The 20,947-nt window shown below is 40.5% G+C and overlaps 1 protein-coding gene across 2 annotated transcripts in view; it reads left to right on the forward strand.

Annotated features, from left to right (window-relative positions):
• The window catches only part of Jakmip2 (janus kinase and microtubule interacting protein 2), a 150,297-nt gene extending 138,590 nt beyond the window's left edge, over positions 1-11,707 (forward strand). For both annotated transcript variants that reach the window (XM_075968739.1, XM_075968740.1), the window contains 3 exons: positions 2,700-2,765; positions 5,127-5,197; positions 11,170-11,707. In XM_075968739.1, coding sequence (XP_075824854.1) covers positions 2,700-2,765; positions 5,127-5,177 — 117 coding nt within the window. In that variant the 3' untranslated portion in view covers positions 5,178-5,197; positions 11,170-11,707. The remainder of the gene's footprint in view (positions 1-2,699; positions 2,766-5,126; positions 5,198-11,169) is intronic.
• The last annotated feature ends 9,240 nt before the right edge of the window (positions 11,708-20,947 follow it).

Consider the following 20,947-nt stretch of genomic DNA (forward strand, 5'->3'; position numbering starts at 1 on the left):
TGTACTTTCCTTCCCGGCTGCCCAGACCCAAATAATCACACAGAAACTATATTAAATACAACACTGCTTGACCTATTAGCTCAGGTTTCTTATTAAGTAACTCTTCCATCTTAAATTAACCAATTTCTTTTAATCTATGTAATACCATGAGGCTGTGGCCTACCAGTAAGGTTCCAGCATTTGTCTCCTTCGGCAGCTACATGGTGTCTCTTTGACTCCGCCTACTCTTTATATATATATATATATATATATATATATATATATATATATATATTCAAACATTCTTATTTTTTTCCTGTGCCCTGCTAATATATATATATATATATATATATATATATATATATATATATATATATATTGTTCAGATTTCCCACCTGGTTTTGTTCTGCCCTGCCATAGGCTGAAGCAGCTTCTTTATTAACCAATAGTAATAAAACATATTCACAGCATGCAGAGGGGAATCCCACACCATCTCAGAAAAGGAGCAAGTACTAAGCCCTGGTGTGCACTCAAGAGCTACAGAAGAAGTTGGTATGTCTGATGTGCACAGAGATCAGTGTGGAACCTTGCAAGAGTCCAGGCCTCAGTTTTATACTCAGCTAACTTTTCCTTTCTCCGCCTCTAAGACACAGGAATCATCTACAGTGTGGAACAGTCTGACTACAGACTAACACAGGAGATTGATGACAGTGTTTTACATCTTTGCCATTTTGCACATTTGTTTCTTAATTCTGTTACTCTCCATTTTACATCCCATCAGTCAAAGAACATTGTAGCTCCTTGGGACCAGGACTTAGTTGATGCCTTAGCTGTATACTACATGGTATACAGTCATAGACAGAAAACGGTCAGCAAACACAGACCTGAAGACTGAATAAGCGCTTCAGCACTCTCATGGATGTATGGTTTCCTGAATCAATATTTATATCTGTATATAGACACAGGCCAAGGAATTGTGTGCATAAAAAAGAGAGAAATACCTGACACATTTATTGTTTGGTTGTGTAGCCTTGGAGTATATGCTGTACCACTGAAGTACACACCAGCACACATCACGCATATGCATATATCGGTGCTACCGTATTCCAGGCTCACCTGCATCTCCATTGTTCATCAACTTGCCGAGATGAGATGAGACTAGAGCACAAGCCTCACCTCCTTTCTTTGACAGCAGGGTTTCTCCCTCTTGGTAGTACAAAGACAGATCATCTAGATCAAGCTGAATTCCTTGGGGTGGGAGGATGTCTCCTGCATTGTGGGATATATCTTAATGGCTTCTACTGCAACTAACTAAGTTAAAAGAGCTGTTCGATATTTTAAACACAGTTGTGACAATAAGAAATATTTATACTGTTACGCACTAGTGATAGGTACATACATTTGCCACTATACTAAAACATGAAATAACTATGCATTATAAAATAAGCATACCAAAAAAAAGCATGCCAATGAACTTGAAAAATTATCAGACATGGCCAATTGCCATCCTCCAGGAGAGGGTGAAAATTTCCTCTAGTTGGCCCTTTTTAGAGAGGAAACTTGATTTCCATGTTAGAATGTTTTCTTCTAGCTTCCATTTATTTCTCCTCATGCTGCATTATAAAAATCTCTCTATTATTATCACCCTAGTGGGCTTCCAGCTGAAGGGCCAGTTCACTGTTTTAGCTCCTACAAACGGTGACCATTATATAGCAAGTTTGCTATGCATCATAATGCACACGGGTACCAGAAGCCTTTAGATTGTCAAGAGAAACTGTGAAGACTCCTTTTGCTCCCAAACAGTTATCTATGTAATGCTGTCATCCAATCTGGGTGGTCTACCTGTGTGGATTGTGGTTACATAGGCTTTTCTGCATTTCTGACCGCTATGCTGTTTTGTTACAATTGCTTCATCCCCAGCTTATCAGCTTACTTCTGAGAAGCTGTATTAAAGCGTGCTCTCACTGACATTTGAGAATTGGTCAATCATGTTTTGTAAGGACATTCCATCCCCAAACAGGGCCAAAGCAGGGAGACAAGAAAGACCAAAAGTAATCTGGCCAAGTCCAGCGGCAGTGTAGTGGAAGGCACCCCACCCCTGCTAGGCCTCTCCAGGGGGAAAGAAAGGGGTGGGTTGTTCATACACTGTTATGGTCACAAAATTCTCAAAAGCCAATTAAAGCAAAGGTAAGGTTCACCTGTGCCCATGCACTCAGAAGTTCCTATCCATGATCACAGTCGGCTCCTTACTTCAGGGCAGTTCATCATGGAAGAGGCAGGAGTGCAGAAAGTTGCTTATCCTGAGGCAGTCGTAAAGCAAAGAGGGGATTGGGATCAAGTCCCCAATATCCTCATCAAGGGAATGCCCGATGACCCAATATCCTCCAAAAAGCCCTACCTCCCATCAGCCATATGGGCTAATGACCATGCCTGTAGCATGCATATTTTTTTTTTTGTGTGGGGAGGAGGTGTTTAAGATCCAAACTAAAGCAGATAGAAAATACTCAGCTCAAAAATGTTAACAGTGACAATATTTTCCCAACACAGGTCTGGATAAGCCTTGGGACATGCATTTCCCTGTGGGTAGGGAAAAGTGTATGTGTGCTATTTCCATCCGCCGGCACTAATAGCAGTGTTTTCACAGCAAACATTATGTTTTGTTTGATGAACAATTTCCTCAACAGCCTAGCACCTAATAGTGTTTTCCCTAATTTATTCAGAGGATCCGTGACCTAGAGGATAAGACGGACATTCAGAAACGGCAGATAAAGGACTTGGAGGAAAAGGTATGTGTTAAACTCCTTTGTTAATCTGAAAGTGCTGCTTGTTTGACTTCTCTGCTATCTCTTTCTTCTCGGTTATTGGGTCTGGCACAGGCAGACATAGGTACGGGGAACTTGGTGCCCACCTTCAGCAGGACGCCGGGAATTGTGTTGGGGGGGGGAGTGCTGTTCCATCAGCAGTCTTGATATTTCCACCATGTGTAGTTTTGATTCCCTTCACTCTGCCTTCCTCATCTTAATTTCCATTACTTTTTTTTTCGTTACTCTGATTTGCTTTTTCTTTCAAACATATTTTAGTACATTTAAAAAAAATCAAACACACAAACATTTCCCATTATTTATAAAAATTCCCTTTCATCCCTGGGCTTCAGTTTCACTTTAACACTTAGTTCAGAAACTGTCTATAGAGCGAGTTCCAGGATGGCCAGGAATACATAAAGAAACCCTTGCCTTGAACCCACTTCCCTACAAAGAGAGAGAGAGAGAGAGAGAGAGAGAGAGAGAGATTTCTTTCAAAAGGTCCTGTGTTTGGTGAAACTAAAGAATAGTGTTGTAAAGAGGGCACGTGAAAGCCATTGAATTGTTGACAGAAGAGAAATGGCTCCATCTGGTGCAAAGACCTGACCTACCTGACAGGCCAGAGGCATTCTGCTGGGGAATGCAGAAAGAGAGCAGAATTTTCTCCCTCCCGTGTCCCTTCCTCCCTGACTGGAAGTAGCTCCCCAAACCCTGGGGGTGAAATAGGTTGTTTGGCTGTATCTTCTATGGGATTCAAGAAGACCACAGCAAACCATCTGGCATTCCCGAGACTATGGCTAGAACTGGGCTCCTCCAAAAATGCATGTGTCCTGGTCCAGATATGTGAGGTCAGGGGTCAGTGTAGTCTGGAAGCCGTATCCCTGGGCGCTCACATTCATAGACTGGGAGCTTCTGCCTCTGATGTCACCTTGGGTAAGTGACTACAAACACTCCTTTTGCGTCCATAAAATGGTAGTGGTAACACCCAAACTGACTTCCTCTTATGGGTTCCATGAGGAATGGAGTCACATATGAAACTTGAAAAACATTTAAAAGTCTTCTTCTGAATTTTTCCCATCCTTGAAGTACACGTCCTCCTTAGAATTTTGTATCGGAACGTCCCTCATTTCAAACCATTCAGTTCTTCAGGACTGAGTGAGGCCACAGTGAATTACAGTGATCCAAGCGCTGCATGCAGTTTCCTTGCAGTTGGTGGAAAGCTCCACAGAAGACAGGGCTGCTCCCTGCATTCCTGGTTGTGGGAAAGCACACCTTGTGTTGTCTATTTCTGACATTTTGGAGTGGCCCAGTCTGGTCTGCCTTGGTGTTGATCCCCTTGCTCTGACTCAAACAGGAAGATACAATTGAGGCAATTCTGTGAAGAAACATCGGGGTGCTATTGGGTCCCCTTCAAGGGAGGCTTCCAAAAGTGGAGAGATTGGGTTGCCACTCCAGCACCTACCTAAATAAATCCTGTGGAAATTTGGGGAGAAGAGGAACTAAGACTGTATCAGCTGTCGGAATTTAATGAGGATGTTTCACTACCATTTTGTCCCATAATATTTATAGACCTGAACTTCCTAGTCATCTATGATAATGAAGTAATGCAGCAATTAGTGTTGAATATCGTCTTAAGGTAGAGAACTGAGCTACTTAAATAACAAGCTGGTTGACTCTTGAGAGGATAGAATGGGAGATGAGGTTCACAGTGGGTGTCCTGCTCACATGACCTCACTCCCTCCTGCCTTCCAGCCTACTGAAACAGCTAAGGGCATTTTCCCCTTGCAATCCTTGAAAGCCTACTCAGAGTGCACACCATGTCCCTGCTGGGCTAGGGTGGCTCATTTCCATTCATGCAGTAGGTGTAAATCAGGGGATATCAACGAACCAAGCAAAACAGCCTCCCCTGCACACAGCACTTCACGTGACCAAAGCGCTTCCAATGTTGTGGTTTCCTGTGCTTTTTTGTAAGTATTCCATGAGGGAGACACAGCAGATGCTAGGGTCCTCTTATAAGCACAAATCTCTGATTACAGTTCTGAAATACCCTCACATCCCTGAAAGAGAGAGACCATGCGCACAGTAAAGTACAAAGCTCTCATTGCGCTCCAAGACAGTATGGGGTTAGACTGATCCTTCACTAACTCTACACTTAGTTTTTCTCATGTGTGAAATTTAGAGCCTAAAGCCTAGAACAATTGCCGGTGAGAATCCCATTATTAATTCTCAAATGGATGGCAATAGGTGAATGCAGGGTGGTTTTGGTTTGTTTTAGCTGAGGTTTTGTGCTACCTGAATGCTGATGGGAGCTCAGATTTACATAATCTCCTTCTTTTTCTTCTGCAGTTTCTGTTTCTATTCTTGTTCTTCTCTCTTGCCTTCATTCTATGGCCTTGATGTCAAGGTGCCTCTTTAAGGTAAGATTCCTTTTAACTCAACACCGTGGCTCTAAGAGGTGGCAGATAAGAAGATTACATGTTGTTATTGGACCACATGTCTTTCCAAACCAAACAGTTTATATTAGTTAGCCACAAAATGGGGAATGGGTCCAATGCAGGTTGACTGTTTTTAAAACTTAAAGTCGTACAGTGTAAAACTGATGTTTTCAGTTTAGTTATAGTACCTTAGGAAGTCACAAAGTCTGTGAATCTTAGTGTTCTCATTGTGGCTGTCTATCACCCAGAAGGAGTTGTGTGTCTGTATCTACCACATCTACCACATAAGAAAACGTCACTGGGCCTTTAGTATTCCCCCAATGCTGATTCCAAGACTCAGAGAAACCAATTATGAACACTATTGCAACTCTGTCCCACTCTTTCCACATCAGAAGTCAGGAAAGCATGGTAGTAAGTGAACATGGATCCTGTTTTAAAACAAGACACCTTTCAGCATTAATTCAAGAAAAAAATGCAGTCATTTTATGGTCATTACTAAACTGGCATCTGATGAGCACTTGCCTCAATCATTCTAGCTTGTGGTTCTCGGTGCTGAAAATAACAGGCACAGAAGAAGGCTTATCATGAACTTCATGAGCCAGACCACATGAGCTGAGAGAGTTGATGGGAGGTGGGAATGATAGAGAGCAGGGACTGGTCTGCATCTCACCGCATAGCTGGTGGTTCTGATGTCCAATCAGCAATGGAAACCACAAATCTCAATACTACTGTTTACAAAGGGCCGTTCTAAGTATACTTCCATGGACCACTTCGACTTTGATTATTCTTTGAAATTACATTATACAGAGTTCCCCTCTAGGCTTCATATTAGTTATTATTCTTCTAACAAGCAGAAAGATAGAAGAGAGATTCTTTCCCTCTCAGTGAATGTCAACCTCAGTGCCTCCCTGTGAAATAAACAAGTAAGAAGGCTTTAGCATGACCTGAAGTGGAGACAGTGAAACAAAGGGGCTTAGAAAGTTTATGTCCTTTGATTATCCATCCTCCGGCTGTATTTCTTCTTCCAAAAGGTTTTCTTTATAGTCTGAAAATTATTTTTTTCTCTGTGGTTTCTGCTAAGTGTTTGGGGGTTCCTGGGGATACTCAAGATTGGCTATGTGCTTCAAAGTAGGACACTTAGTCTCTCTAGACTGAAGGTCTAGTGTGGAAATACAATAAGAAATGAGTGTGATAACGACTCTGGTCAGTATAAATGCATGCAGGCAAAATGGCAGTGGTTGAGAATTACAGACGTCGATTATAGTGTGATTCTGCCAGTAGGAAGTGTGACAGTAGGCAATTTATTTAACCTACTTGACTCCTTACATATTTACCCATAGCATGGTGATGTGTTGAGAGAATTGAATGTTGTCACCCATAAAAAATATTTACCAAATTGCCTGCAAAATAATTAAATAATTGCAATTCTTAGCTAGCTACTATCATTTTTCAATAGAATAGTTATCACATTCATTAATTTCTGTAATATGAATATGAAAGTGTAACTTTCAGTTATTTCCAACCAAACATAACATAAATCCAAACAAGAAGTTGCCTCTTCAGAAAGTAATCTTATCTCGATTAACATTTGGAAAGCCAACACTACTCAAAACTGAATGATGTCATTTGTGTCTGCAAAGCAATTTAGATAAGGATAGAGAGAAGACAAGTGATCATATTGTAAATGATATGTAAAAGCATACTACAGATAATTTGTATATACTAAATCAATAATTCTGACCATAAGCCTAAAACTAACTTACATATAGAGACTTACATTGTTTAGAGAAAGTGATTTATGGTCATACATATTTTCTTTGAGCAATACTGTAAGTGATCCTGGGTAGTTTCTAAAAATACATTATCTAGCATTTACATCACCCTGATTTCAATCTTTAGTCTCCGCCAAAAGGGGGTTTATTGGGCAGTCTTAATCATATTTTTATCTAGCACTAATAAATCCTATAAAATGAATGCTGTTCTTTTATTATACCTTATTCCTTTATGGATCTTCACTTCCATAAAAACTACCCAGACTGGGTGATTTACAAATATTAGAGTTATTTTTCACAGTTTGGAGGTTAAGGAGTCTACACCCAGTCATTGTCAGGGTCTACATCTGGTGAAGACACAGCTTCTGCTTTCCAGATGACACATTGCTATGTGTTCTGGAACAGACACTATGTCGGAACAGAAAGACACAAAGAACTTGCTCAGTTTCTTCAGGCCTTTTCTGGGATAAAAATCCAGTCCATGTTGGGGTCACCTCCCATGTCAGTAGAGAAAGCCTCTACCCTCTGGCTTCAATTAGGACTCGTTAAATATTGTATGTTCTCACATTCATACTCCCATGAATCAGTTGCTTAACAATTCCCAATGCCGTTTTCTTTATCAGTAAAACAGAGATAGCAATGGATATCTTTTATTGAATTCCACATGAATTTATTGAATGATAAATTGCAATGGAGTTCTGAAGGAATGGAAAGGGTGGGAGCTGTCCCTGGGTTTCCGAATGGGGTGGCTGGTCGAACGGATGTGCCTTGAAGATATTAATTGCAGTCTTTGACAAATGAGAGCTGCTGAAAGAGAGGCAGTTTTCCTTCAGGGTGTGATCCAGGGTAGGTCAACGACATTCCCATGGATAGTCACCATTCAAGAGCAGGACAAATTGGACTTTGTGGGTTTAAAAAAGAACTTGAGAGCAAAAGTCAGAGAGGTAGGCAACAGAGTTGGCATGGAAAGATGGAGTTGGTATGGAGCTGGAGGATTACAGTGAATATTATCAAAATATATTGTATTTAAATAATCAATAAAATATTGTTTGAAGATATTAAAGTCACAAATCAGGAGTGGCATGCTCTTGGTTCAGAGCCTGGTTGCATGGAGGGTTTCAGAATGATACCTGCAAGTAGTGTGCCTCAGAGAAGGAAGGTAAAAGTCAGCTTCTGTAAGGACTTGCTTAAAAAATTCTCTGATCCACAGCGTGATTCTGGATAATTAAAGTTACTAAGGTTGAATTCCACTGGCCCCACAATAGCAACAATAGTTTCCTTTAAAGATACTCCTTAATTTATAGAATGTAAAAGCCTGGGAAACTGATTATAAACTAGTTGGCTTTAAAAACTACCACGTTCTAACTACAAGCGTTATCTAGCTAACTCTAATAGGCAGAAACAATAACCTATTGTGGTGAGAGATAGCTACAGTTCCAACACTGGAACAGTAAAGGCAGAAAGATTATGAGTACAAGGCCAGCCATGGCCAAAATTAAACAGAAAAGAAATGATATATGGCTATGATCCAGAATATATGATGGAATTTCTCATAGAATATAAACTGAAAGCTTGCAAGTAAATGCCTTTGAAAGGGAATATATTTATTGTATGTGTAAAGATACATAAACATCTCTCTAAAACATTGTTGTATAGGTTTGGATAAGATTTTTTCCCCAGGGAGTAAATAATGTTATTCTTTTTTTAAAAAAATATTATTGTGGGCTGGAGAGATGGCTCAGAGGTTAAGAGCATTGTCTGCCCTTCCAACGGTCCTGAGTTCAATTCCCAGCAACCATATGGTGGCTCACAACCATCTATAGTGGAGTCTGGTGCCCTCTTCTGGCCTGCAGGCATACACACAGACAGAATATTGTATATGTAATAAATAAATAAATATTTTTTTAAAAAATATATTATTGTATCTATCTTATATGTATGAGTATTTTGCCTGCATGTGTATCTGTGCACCATATGTGTGCAGTGTTCAGAGAAGCCAGAAGAGGGCATTGGGTCTCCTGAAACTGTTACAGGTGGTTGTGAGCCACCACCACATGAGTGCTGGGAATGAAATCTAGGTCTTCTACAAAAACAGCCAGTGAGTCATCTCTCTGGCCCCAAGGATGCAGCTAAGCTCTTGTGGTGGTAGTGTGTAAATGTGAATTGCGTCTCATCTTTTCAATTTAGTCTCATTTCCTTTCCTCATCCTTCAAACAATTCTTCAATATAGTCCCCCACTTCCCGTTCACTTCTAGTAACTGAAATTCTCACCAAGTTTAGAACTTCAGTCTCATATTTGATTTAATCTCATGTCTTTTCTTATCCTATCTTAGCAAGGTAAGATACCCCAAAGGGGAACTGGTTCATGATTTGGCTGTAGCTCTCATGCCTTCCTTCCATCCACGGGGCTCAGAGTTTATTGAGAGGAGAAAGGAGCATAAGAAGAGAGAAACTGCTTCTGAGTGATTATCACAATTTCCCTGACTGTGACTGGCTAGGTCTTTGAAGTCTTTTCTTGGCAAAGTGACCAAAGACTGGCCATCCTGAGGTGTGCAGCAAACATGCATGAACTCTTCAGAGGGTCACTCCGAGAATGTCCAGTGTCCTAGTCTCAGCCTATCTGAGGCCCAACCTTCTCCAGTGTTGTTCTAGCTCCCATCAGTGGCTCTAGCCCGCAGCTTCTGGCTGGGGAGGTCATCTTTTGTTGAAGCATAAGCAGAGATAACAACACTTCTGCCCCCATCTCTACTCTGCCATCCCACTCCAATTCTCTCCTCTGAGAAACAAAAGAAGAGAAAGAAGTATGTGTACAGAAGACAGGTCTCTGCCGGTGCACACATCACCAAGCTTTTAATGCCTCTTGGCAATGCCCCCCCCAGTGTATTTTCTTTCATTATTTGTCAATTTAGTCATTCATTTGTTTATTTCATATGTATGTAGAGGTCACATTGATGAGGCAAAGTCTCTCTTCCGCCGCTGTACTATGTTCTCCAGGCTAGGTGATCTATAAGATTCCAGATAATTCTCCTGTTTCCACCTCCCATATCATTATAGAAGTGCTGGATTTACATTTATATATAGAATAACATCTAGCTTTTTGTGGGTTCTGGGGATCCAAACTTGGGTCATCAGGCTTATGCAGCAAGTACTTTTACCTGCCTGCCCATCTTCTGTGTCCTCTCTCATCATAACTTCATCCCCTCATTCATTGTATGCCTTTGCCATAGCCTACTCTGTGACTACACTCACCATCCTAATCTAAACCTTCAGAGCGAAATGTTTACACAAACATATATTACAGATACGTCTAACTTATACCTGCAGCAAGAGTTTGTCTATTTAATGTGCCTCCACGTGGTGATTTGAACATGTGATTGGGAAACAAATACCTCCTGATCTGTCAGTTTGGACCTTGCTCAACATTTCTGGGGCAGTAGCATAATCTTTCTACAGAGTCAATATTTTCATTATTTATTTAGGTTAAAAATGCTGCTTAGGCAAGCTGAATAGCTTGTTGTAACAACAAAGAATTTTTTTTCTCTATTCAAGTCACTCAGAGTGAAGGCCTGTCCTTAAACAAGGCACAGTAGCATGTCCTCTTCTGCCATCTCTGGATGTTGTTGGAAGAAAAAAAAATTATAAAGGAGAGTTCTGTTTAAGTGAAAATCCAGACAGTAATACTAAGAGCAGGGAGAAAGCCCCGTTGCCACAGCTCACTTTCAGGGACAATTCAGAGTCTGTACTGCAGAGTCCTCAGCAAGTTCTTCCTCAATCTCTGGGGTGAGAAACCATGCCAGTGGTCATAGTTGTACAACAGCAAGTGTGACATAAAAGTAAATCACAGAAAGTTGTAGATAGCATAACAGTATCTGGCAGTAATAATGAGGAAGCATAAAAACTGTTATTACTTTGTATGTAACTTATCTCAATAAATCATGGAATAAATCATTCTTTTCTCTCTCTTAAAGCAGCTAAGCCTAGAGATATTATATGATTTCCCAAAAGGCATCCAGCTCAAAACATAGACAAGAATAATAATATTTCTATCTTTATTTTTAAAAGTATGGTTTGGTTCTGGTACCAGATTGACCAAAACTTGTCTTGTCTAAGAGTTTGCTTTTTTTTCTTACTTAGCTGTTAACATAGATGATGGTTGGTAAATTATTTCCCTCTGTCTTACAGAAAATTCAAGAACACAGATCATACCCCCAGAAGGCATATGCTTTTAAACCTTCAAAGATGGCAAAATTGTTTACACCGATGTAAAGGAAATCAAAAGCTAAGAACTACCCTTTAGCCAAGACTGTGTGCTTTAAAGCCATTATTCAAGGTTTCTTACTTGACAGTTTATAATGACCCTGTTGAAAAATCTACATTATATGCTGCATTTAATGAAACGTGTGTATGTTGAACCAGAAGAAGAGAACTATAAACATATATTGTGTGAAGGAAAAATTCAGCAGTGGAAACAGTTTCAGCAGATCAAGAGAAGATGTGTCTTGGGCATGGAACCAAAGTTACAATGAAACATTCAACTCCTGCTGTGCAGGGGGGGTCATTTTAATGTAACACCACACCCCATGGAAACACTATTCCTGAAAATAAACATCATTTTAAAAAAAACAAAACAAACATAAGAAAAAAATTGAGGGTGGGTGGGGAATGAAGCACGAGGAATACCTATGAGGAGCTATTTACAATAAAAGGTTTCATTTGAAAAGTCTGGTTTGTTACTCCAAGGATTTGCTTTTCTGTCCTTATGATTGTTTTAAACTCAGGAACAGAGACATCTGTGATACGGATGGAAGAAAACCACGTTCCACTTTGTTTCTCCTAAAGGTGGAATTGGGGATCAGAAGCGGATCCCAGTTACGCTACAAGCGACCAAGTCAAGTGACTCTGGGGTGTGTAACTTGGGATGCGAACAGAATTCTGATGGTGTCTGGCATCACACACCTGCGTTTCTCCACTGTGGATGGACTGGTCTCATCCATATTGAAAATGATGAAGATTATACCCACAAGTCACAAACAAACTCCCCGACTTAGCTCTGTTTAGAGCATCAAGAGCTATAGGGAACTAGGGCCAGAGAGCACCTCTGCATCTTCCAGTTTCAAGTTCAAATTGCCTGCAGATGAATACGCTCTCCGACTGGGGTGACATCGTAGAGGTGATAAGTCAAATACCAACAGTCGCGTTTGCCAGGGAGCTGTGGATATTGAGTATCCTGCTATACCCAGAGCAATCTGAACTCTTGTCATTTAGAACAACAACATTATTTTCTGAGATAGCTAACAGCGACAACCATGGGCCTACTTTTCTCAAGAGAGGGCATGCGTTACTGACACTGCGGTTCTCTACCACAGGCAGATAGAAGACTCGTACTTCTCCTAAGTTATGTATTACTGAGTCTTGGATTCAGCACTGACAGTAAATATATGTTCCTGAAAGGCTAATTTTACACCTCATTTACTATAGATAACAATACAACCTCAAGTTTTCAGATAGTCAAAGTTTTCTTTCTGGGGCTAGGATTTCCACACATAGAGAATGTGTGTAGGGAGCCAGAAACTCTTTTTATGAAATGCTACATAAATACTTCCAGATGGAAATTGTACAGATTCTCCGTCAGTTGTAGCGCTGGCCTTTTCAAAGCCAGAACAACTGAAAAGTCTACAAGACAAACAGAATGCTGGGGGCCCACATTTCTGCCCTTGTTTTTAATGCTTACCCAAGAATTTGGCCCAGTCACTGAACCTCTCTGTGCCTCAGTTTCCTCATTTGCAAAATGAGGGTTATTAAATGCTTTTTTTCATAAGATTTCATTTGCAATTCTGGAACAAGAGGTGCTTAAAGTAGCACGAAGTGCTTTGTAACTGTTATAAATGCTCTAGTGTTTGATTTCCCTATATAATGAAATACTTATGGAATCTGGTTCAAACAGCATTACTGAAGCTTTCCCATCAAGCTACCTAAGACATTATTAGCAATAAATTGTGAGATTCAGAACCATGGTGAATCATCTATAGCAAATAGATTGAATCATACTATGTCATTTCAATGCTAAGCAACTCCTATGCTCTCCTGGTTGCATAAACATGCATCAAACAAGACCCCGTTATCATCACAGGAGAGCTGACCACGCAATCAAGGGTTGGCAAGAACAACTGAGAAATCTGAATATTTCTTTCAAGGAATGCCAGATGATGTATCCTGATGCAAACACAAAATCATAACTATTCCGTGAACTCTTTTTGCCACTAAGGTAAGTTTGAGATCAAATGCAATTAGCAGGTTCATTGTGCATTTGACATGAAACAGGGTACTTCTACTGTGCCTGCCCCCCAGATAACTCTTGGTCATGTATGCAAATATACCAATGGCGTTTTTTTTAACCTCTTTAATGATATTTCATCTACCATTATGGGGCCCACTTGAGAAAATCCATATTTAATCTGCTCCAAACACACCCTCTTTCTCTCCTCTTGGCTTTCCCTAGCAAGAGCCTGATGGTAAATTTTAATACCAGAGAACTACATCTAAGTTACTATGACTGTTAATAAGAGTCCATACCTGCTTTCCTGCTGTTATTTGAATTGTGTCAATCCCATACTGAACTGTCTGAGAGCAGCAGCTGATTGTCTCTAAAACGTGTGTGTGTGTGTGTGTGCGTGCGTGTGTGTGTTGGGTGAGATTTTTTTCTGTTTAATATCCAGAATACCAAGGAAATTTCTCTAGGCTGTAAGCTAAATTGTGATATCCTTATCAGGTTTGGGTTATGTCTTCAAAATGAATGTTCTACTATTTAGACTAGGGAAGTTTAAATATTTTGACAGATCCCATCCACATCTGGAATTACAGCCCTGTTGAGAAAACTGTGGATGTGTGTTCTGCTCATTCGCAGGTTAATGAAAACGGAATGCTTCCTAGCATATGATGTTCAGAATAGACAAAAATGTAACTTGAGTAATAGGGAGCTCTGCTATGACTTTCTTATTTTCTTCCAAAAATATAATTCACACTCAATTCCTTTAATTTCTGTATCTGTACCATCCAGACACACCTGCCCAGAGATTTAGGGGAAAGTAACACAGTAAGAGTTCACTTACCTATGTTCTCTTAGCCGAGTATGCATCTCTTGAAACCGACTGAGTAGTTCAAGAGAAGCGAAAGCTCCCATTTAGCACCATCAGGATAGTGAAATGCCCTTGAGTGAGAAGAAATGCACAGACTCCTTCTAAGAACCGTTCTACAAAACTGTCATCAACTTCACCTTCTCCTTTTCAACGCCATCTAACTTTTATTCCAGGTGAAGAATTAAACTAGTAATAATCCTGTTTGACTTAGGTCATCTCACTTAAACTGTGGCTAAAAGGAAGGTTTTAAGAACGAAAGAATACACTTCACTTTGATTTCTTTTTTCACTCTAGAAGTAACTTCTTATGGATGGGTATGGTTTCTCCCAGCTTGGGAGGTATAATCATCACTGGGGTCAGGATGCGTTTCCACTTGCCATAGAAGAAATAAAATTTGCCAAATCATTTGTGCTGCAGTATTTTATTTCAACCTGTTTATTTTTTTATTGTTTACTTTAAACAAACCTTGCCCAATTTTTCTTCTTGCCTATGTATTGTTAACTTTTTATATAAACACACTGTAAAATGTGTATGCTCAGATCTTCAGTGTAATTGATAAGCACCTTATTTTAAAATGCTTACTGTTTTAATCTGCCTGGGTTTTCATAGAAACTGTAAAAAGAATATCTGTTGGTTATGTGTTGATATTTAAATAACTGGACCATCTCTGCAATGTTACATCAAAGTAGATGATCAATGTACTCTATATTAAACATATAGTTGTTTTCTTTTTATCTATCAAAGAGTGGAGTTGAACACACACACACACGTGTGTGTGTGTGTGTGTGTGTGTGTGTGTGTGTGTGTGTGTGTGTGTGCTGGAATAAGGATTGTAGGAATCAATGATGTCATTTAGGAATTACATTGCTTTTCTGATAATTTAACTTCCCTCTTTCCCCCCACCCTTTCCTCACCTCCCTCCTTTTATTTTATTTTTCACGGTGGTGCTAGAAGTTGAGCCCGAGTGTTCTAGACAGCACAGAGCCATATCTCGCCAGATCCTTGCCCTAGTAACATAACAAGCTTTAGGGATTCAGTTTGACCTACCATGTGGAAAAAATAACTTTTGAATTACTTCAGTAACGGAAGTAGATCTTTTTTGTTTGTTTGTTTTTGTTTTGCTTTGTTTACTGAGACAGGGTTTTTCTGTGTAGCCTTGGTAGTCTTGGAACTTGATTTGTAGACCAGGCTGAGCTCGAACTCACAGAGATCCACCTGCCTCTGCCTCCCAAGTGCTGGGATTAAAGGCATGCGCCACCACCCAGCTTGAAAGTAGATTTTAGATGACTGTTTATGGCATGAGCTACTGCTCCCAGGATGGAGCCACACCAGTCTTCCTATGGACTTCTGCTCTAGATGGGAAAAGGGGCATAGGAGAAAGATCTCCCTTTTCCTGACTACTTTATAATTCCCACATAGAAAACTGCTTAGAGAGTGGATTCCGGACATATCCACAAAAAGACTCAGCATGATGGGAGAATGGGGTTGGTCCTCAGGATGCCTCTTGAAGGACCACATTCTATTATACCATTTCAGAGCTGAGCAGGGCAAGTTCCAGTCCATCCCTGACTTTAGTAGTTGAGTTTTTCCTACATAAAATCTTCTATTGCTTGGCGAGCCTGAGTCCAATTCTTCACTAGAATTTTAAAAGATATATGTAAAGGGGCAGTACAGGAAAATGGATTATAATTTGCTACATTCAATCTAATGTGTCAAACCCAGAGGTACAAATGATTGAATGAATGAGGGGTTCTGGTTCTATTTTGCTTTTTTTTGGACCAAAATCTTTACACCCATTGTATTTCCATTTTTGCTATATACAGCCCTACAGGGTGGCAGCGGAGCAGGCAAACAATGTGGAGTCCTCTTTGCCCACAATGAAGGCTCTGATTACTTACTAAAGAATGAATGATCTAATTTTCTAATCAGAAGCAAATCCAGAACCTGCTAGAAACTGCAGCCACTTAAGTTTGATGGACACCTCACAAAATGTGCCTATTTACCCTACTAACTGTACCATCTCCCCACAGTAAGGCAGATCAACATCCAAACACTTATAAATACGAGATGTACATATTCACATGTATGTATTCCATACCCAGTATGATGGTGTGGGCTTTAACAGATATGTACTTCAGATCTGAACAGAGGCTCTAAAGAAGATGCTTTTCTGATGTTGCTAGGCAACTTGGTTTTGTTTAGCATATGGTGTCTATACTCACCCTTCCTTGGTTGCCTCTCTTGGTTCACCTGATCCACCTTCCACCCATTACCACTATTTCCTGTTGCCTCTGACTTTTCAATGCCCCCCCCCCCTGAGCCAGACATTGTTGTTCCTAGAATCTCAAGAAAAACAACCCCAGGGCAGTTTACAGTATTAATATCAGTCAAAGGTCCTATGGCTTTATCAACTGAACTCACATCTCAAGAAGTTTCTGTGCATGATCTAACCTGCGGTGTCTAAATCTGTGGGGACATGAGTCTAGAGCGAATAGGTTTGACTCCACAGCTCCTCATGTGTCTACTGAGTTAGTGTAGCCAGGGGGCCTGTTTCCAAAGCATTCCCACTGTCACCTGCATTAATTCATTAGTCAGGGTGTTTCTTGTCTCATCGCATGACTCTGTGGGCTGCTTCACTGCTGACTGATGAGAGACAGAACTTGACTGGTTGCAGTAGAGTGATTATCTGAAGTTCACGGGACATGCCCATGTACTGTATGTATCACCATAGAGGCAGGAATCCATTTATTGTATGTAAAGTTTTATGAATGGTTATTTTAAAATTTATGTATTTAATATAGCAATCGATGAACTCTGGTGTTTTAGTTTCTATGAAAAATAAAACAAACTGCATTTTTAAGAAAAACATTTGGTTTGTATTCTGCCTGACTTTTTTTCTAAAAATTATAACTCAACTCTTAACCTTTTTATAAAAGCAGGGTGAGATAAATTAAGATGAATAGTGTAATTTTGTGAAATAAGTTCAACATCAAGAATAAGAAGCACATATCTTCACTTGCCACTCTTCTGGAACCTCCAGTTTATGCTGTCTTTGCCACGGGCACACTTAAGAGGAGACCAAGGCAGGATTTACAGATGTCTGAATAGAGCTAAGGTTCTTAGCATCCCCTTTCAGATGATTGTTCCAGGCACTTGCTACCCTCATCCTAATCTTGCTTCCTTGTTCCTAGCTCTATATCCCCACCCTCTGTTTTGGAGAGCTACCAGATGACACAGTACCTGGAGCAGGTATGTTCTACACGAGCTTCCACATGGCTCAAAGTCTATGTCCTAGAAGCTCTGGGTGAAATTTCATGGAACTTGCAATCTGATGCAGTGGAAAGCCTTGGCAGGTTTGAGGGTCTGGTAACTGCACAGGCTTTGAGTCAAATTCCTGCTCTAGACTTCACTTATGCTTGTCCTGGCCAGGAATTCTCTCTCATTTCCCCCTTACCTACATAAGTCTTACAATTCAAAATGTACCTTAGCCATCACCTTTTTTAAGAACTGAATGAATATGTTTTTTAACATTTGTTGAGGCCAGATTCATTATAGATACATAAAAACAGTGTAAAGGAGACAGAGAAGGAAGGGGTAAGAGAAGGAATGAGGGGAGAAAGGACGAGAAAAGACATGAATATGGTCAAAATTGTCTTTATGAAACTCAGCAATGTGTTCAATGAATATGAATCAGCAAGAAAGTTTGAAAACACAAATTTGGGTAGAATAACCTTTATGTTTCCCCAGTGCCATCTATTGCAGTTTCCCACAGAAAGTTACTGGGCTTTTGCTTTCTTACACAACTCCATAATTAAGCCTGGGAGCTGTTTTAAGCTACCATACCTTTACAACTAGGGCAGGCCCTTGTCCTGAATAGGATCTCACTAAATCGCTCCCGTTCTGTTGTTTTCTGCATTGGACTGTCTAGGGAGGGTAAACATACCATTTAGGCAATTGGAGAAAGGCTTCCTGAAGGAGGAGAGAGCTCAACCAGGATGTTTTATGGAAATAAACGATCTTTGGTTTGCTTTGTTAGGCTCTTCTTTCCTCTAGTCCTTTCCCTCTTTTCTTCCTTCTTTTCTGTCCTTCCTCTTTTCCTTCTCCCTTTCTTGCTTTACCATCTTGTTCTTCTGAAAAGTTTTGGTTTTTTTTTCCTGAACCATAAGATATTCCCCAAACACCTGCAGATAAACTACCATTTTGTATCGTGAGTCTGTTCCTTCTGGGTACTATACTGTACCCTATGCCTGCTCCTTCCGAATGGCTGTCCTCCAGTTAGTTTCTATTCTTTTGTATTCTACTCTCTGGCCACCAGAGGGAGCATTTGTCCAGGAAAAACGTGCACCCAAAGAACTAAAGTTGACCTTTTGTGGTATTTTGTGGGGTTTGTTTTGTATTCTTTTTTCTTTCCCACATCCATCTGAAGTGACAGCCTAACATCAAGTGTTAAGTGCCCACTCTTCTACAATGGTTACGCCATCCCAATTTGCAGCCATGAAGGAGGAGTTCAGTTGCTGTCTTCACGCGGGCAACACAAAGGCCCGAGGAACTTGGTGACCAATTGCACACCCTCCAAATACCCCAGACTTGCTCCAGACACAGACAAAGGGAGTCAAGGCAGTTCGCCAGAGTCCCTCCCCAAGTTTCTGTCTCTGAAATAAGCTCCCCCAGGAAACAGACAGGGACGGCATGTTATTGTGTCTAGGATTCTCATACTATGGGAGAACCTTTGATTGTTTCTCTTTCTCTGAAAATTACAGTATTATGTTTAAAATGTCATTGCCAAAACATACTGTTTCTCCAAAGGAATTTTCAAAGAAAAGAATTAGGGATGGGTCCTCAAGGCATTCGTTACCTCCCAAGAAGCATGGGAATGAAAAGTAGCAATAATTTACTTGTAAAAATGTTGACATTATACACTTTAATTCCGCAAGTCCACTCTTCCTAACTCTCCACAGTACTGTAGCAGACGCAGTACCCCGGCTTCTGCAATTCCCATTGCCCCAGTTACACAGGTGCTGCTTCGGGAAAGCACGACGTCACGTACGCCAGGAGCTCCAGCTTCTTTCTCATTTCAAATGGAAGACAAATCGTGACCTACTAATGTCAACCACTCCTATCTATGCCATCAGCTATGAGTAACTTAGCCGTTCTACACCTTCGTTTTCTTACATGTAAAAAGAAGGAATAATGCCACTTGCTTCATTGGGCCGCGGTGAGAATTAGTAAGCAACAGCAGAGTCAGAACAAAAGAATAATGTCTGGCTCGAGTGGGCTAAGGCATGCCTGCGCATAAGCGGATGGTTTATGCAAGTGACCGGCCTGCTGGGAGGGCGCTAGGAAGCGACAGAGCCAAACCTGCATCAGACCCTGTGACTCTAACGTTGGAGAACTTTTCACTAAAAACAATAATGAAATCAACTCATCTGTATCATTTTATAAGAAACTGTAGAATCATAAATGGTGTGATATGTAACTGTACTAATATACTTACAAATACAACGAACATGTACGATCATCTATCACTCATTACATACACGGCAGTGCTAGAATGGCAGGGTCCCTGATGGGCACAGGAAGTCAGCTTCCATGCATTTCCTTTTGACATCCCTGTGCAGCCACTGTCAGGATCTCAGATCGCAGGCTCCCCCTTGAAACCCAGTGTCATTCCCCCATACGCCTCCAAAACCTTGACCTATGTCTTGAATATCTCAAATTCCTTACAATGTGAGCAATCGTTCTCATTGGAGATAGGCTGAAGATTCAGTATTAACTGACTGCACTGAAGCTATAGAGAAAACTCCACCGTGGGTCATCCAGGTCTTAACTCTCGCACTTACATTTTACATTGGGAAGGATTCGTTCAAACTTTCTGAGCTAGTATGTGGCCAAGTCAGAATCTGAACTCTGACCTAACCCCCAAGCTTACTTTCTTCACACGATTGCATGGCAGGTGTCACTGGGCGTCCAGTTAATCAGGTCTTTAAGGTGGGAGGACATGCAAACCACCAAAAACACTAGGAATAGGCCATACAGATTACCTTTGATTATTCATTGAATGATCACTGAATTTTGTTTGTTTTACTTACATTTGTAATCTGCTATATTCAGTATGGTAGTGGGAGTGCTATAAATATTCCACACATATATAATCAATGAGCACTAATAGTGGGATTGTACAAGTAGAAAGGCATTGTTTTGCCTTATTCTTCGGTCTCTAACTAATATGCTCAAGGTTAAGAGGAAATAGCTGTTTCCTGTATCTAAAGGATAATGGGATATAGTGCTTCACTACATAGAAGCTTGGAGACCCACTCTGCTTTTTTAAAAAGCTCATATGGTTTTTGCCTCTGTGTTGGTTGGTTTTATGTTAACTTTTGACACAATCTAGGGTCATCAGACAGGATGGAACCTCAATTGAGAAAAATGATTCTATAAGGCAAGTCTGTAGGGCAATTGTAGGTGGTGCCATCCCTGGGCCAGTGGTCCTGGGATCTATAATAAAGCAAGATGACCAACTCATGATGAGTAAGACAGAAAATAGCAGTTTTCGATGGTCTCTGCATCAGCTCCTGAATCCAGTTGCTAGCCTGTTTGAGTTCCTGTCCTGACTTCCCTGAATGATGGATTGTGGTGTGGAAGTGTAAGTCAAAAAAACCCTTTCATCTACAACTGGCTTTTTGACATGGTAATTCATCACAGGAATAGTAATTCTAACTAAGACAAAAATTGGTAGTGGGAGTGGGATATTACTGTGACAGACCTGACCATGTTATTTGTGTGAGGATTGCGAAAATACTTTGGAACTTCGAGCTAGAAAAATC

Source organism: Microtus pennsylvanicus, chromosome 4, assembly GCF_037038515.1.
Source record: "Microtus pennsylvanicus isolate mMicPen1 chromosome 4, mMicPen1.hap1, whole genome shotgun sequence".
NCBI classification, from domain to species: Eukaryota; Metazoa; Chordata; class Mammalia; order Rodentia; family Cricetidae; genus Microtus; species Microtus pennsylvanicus.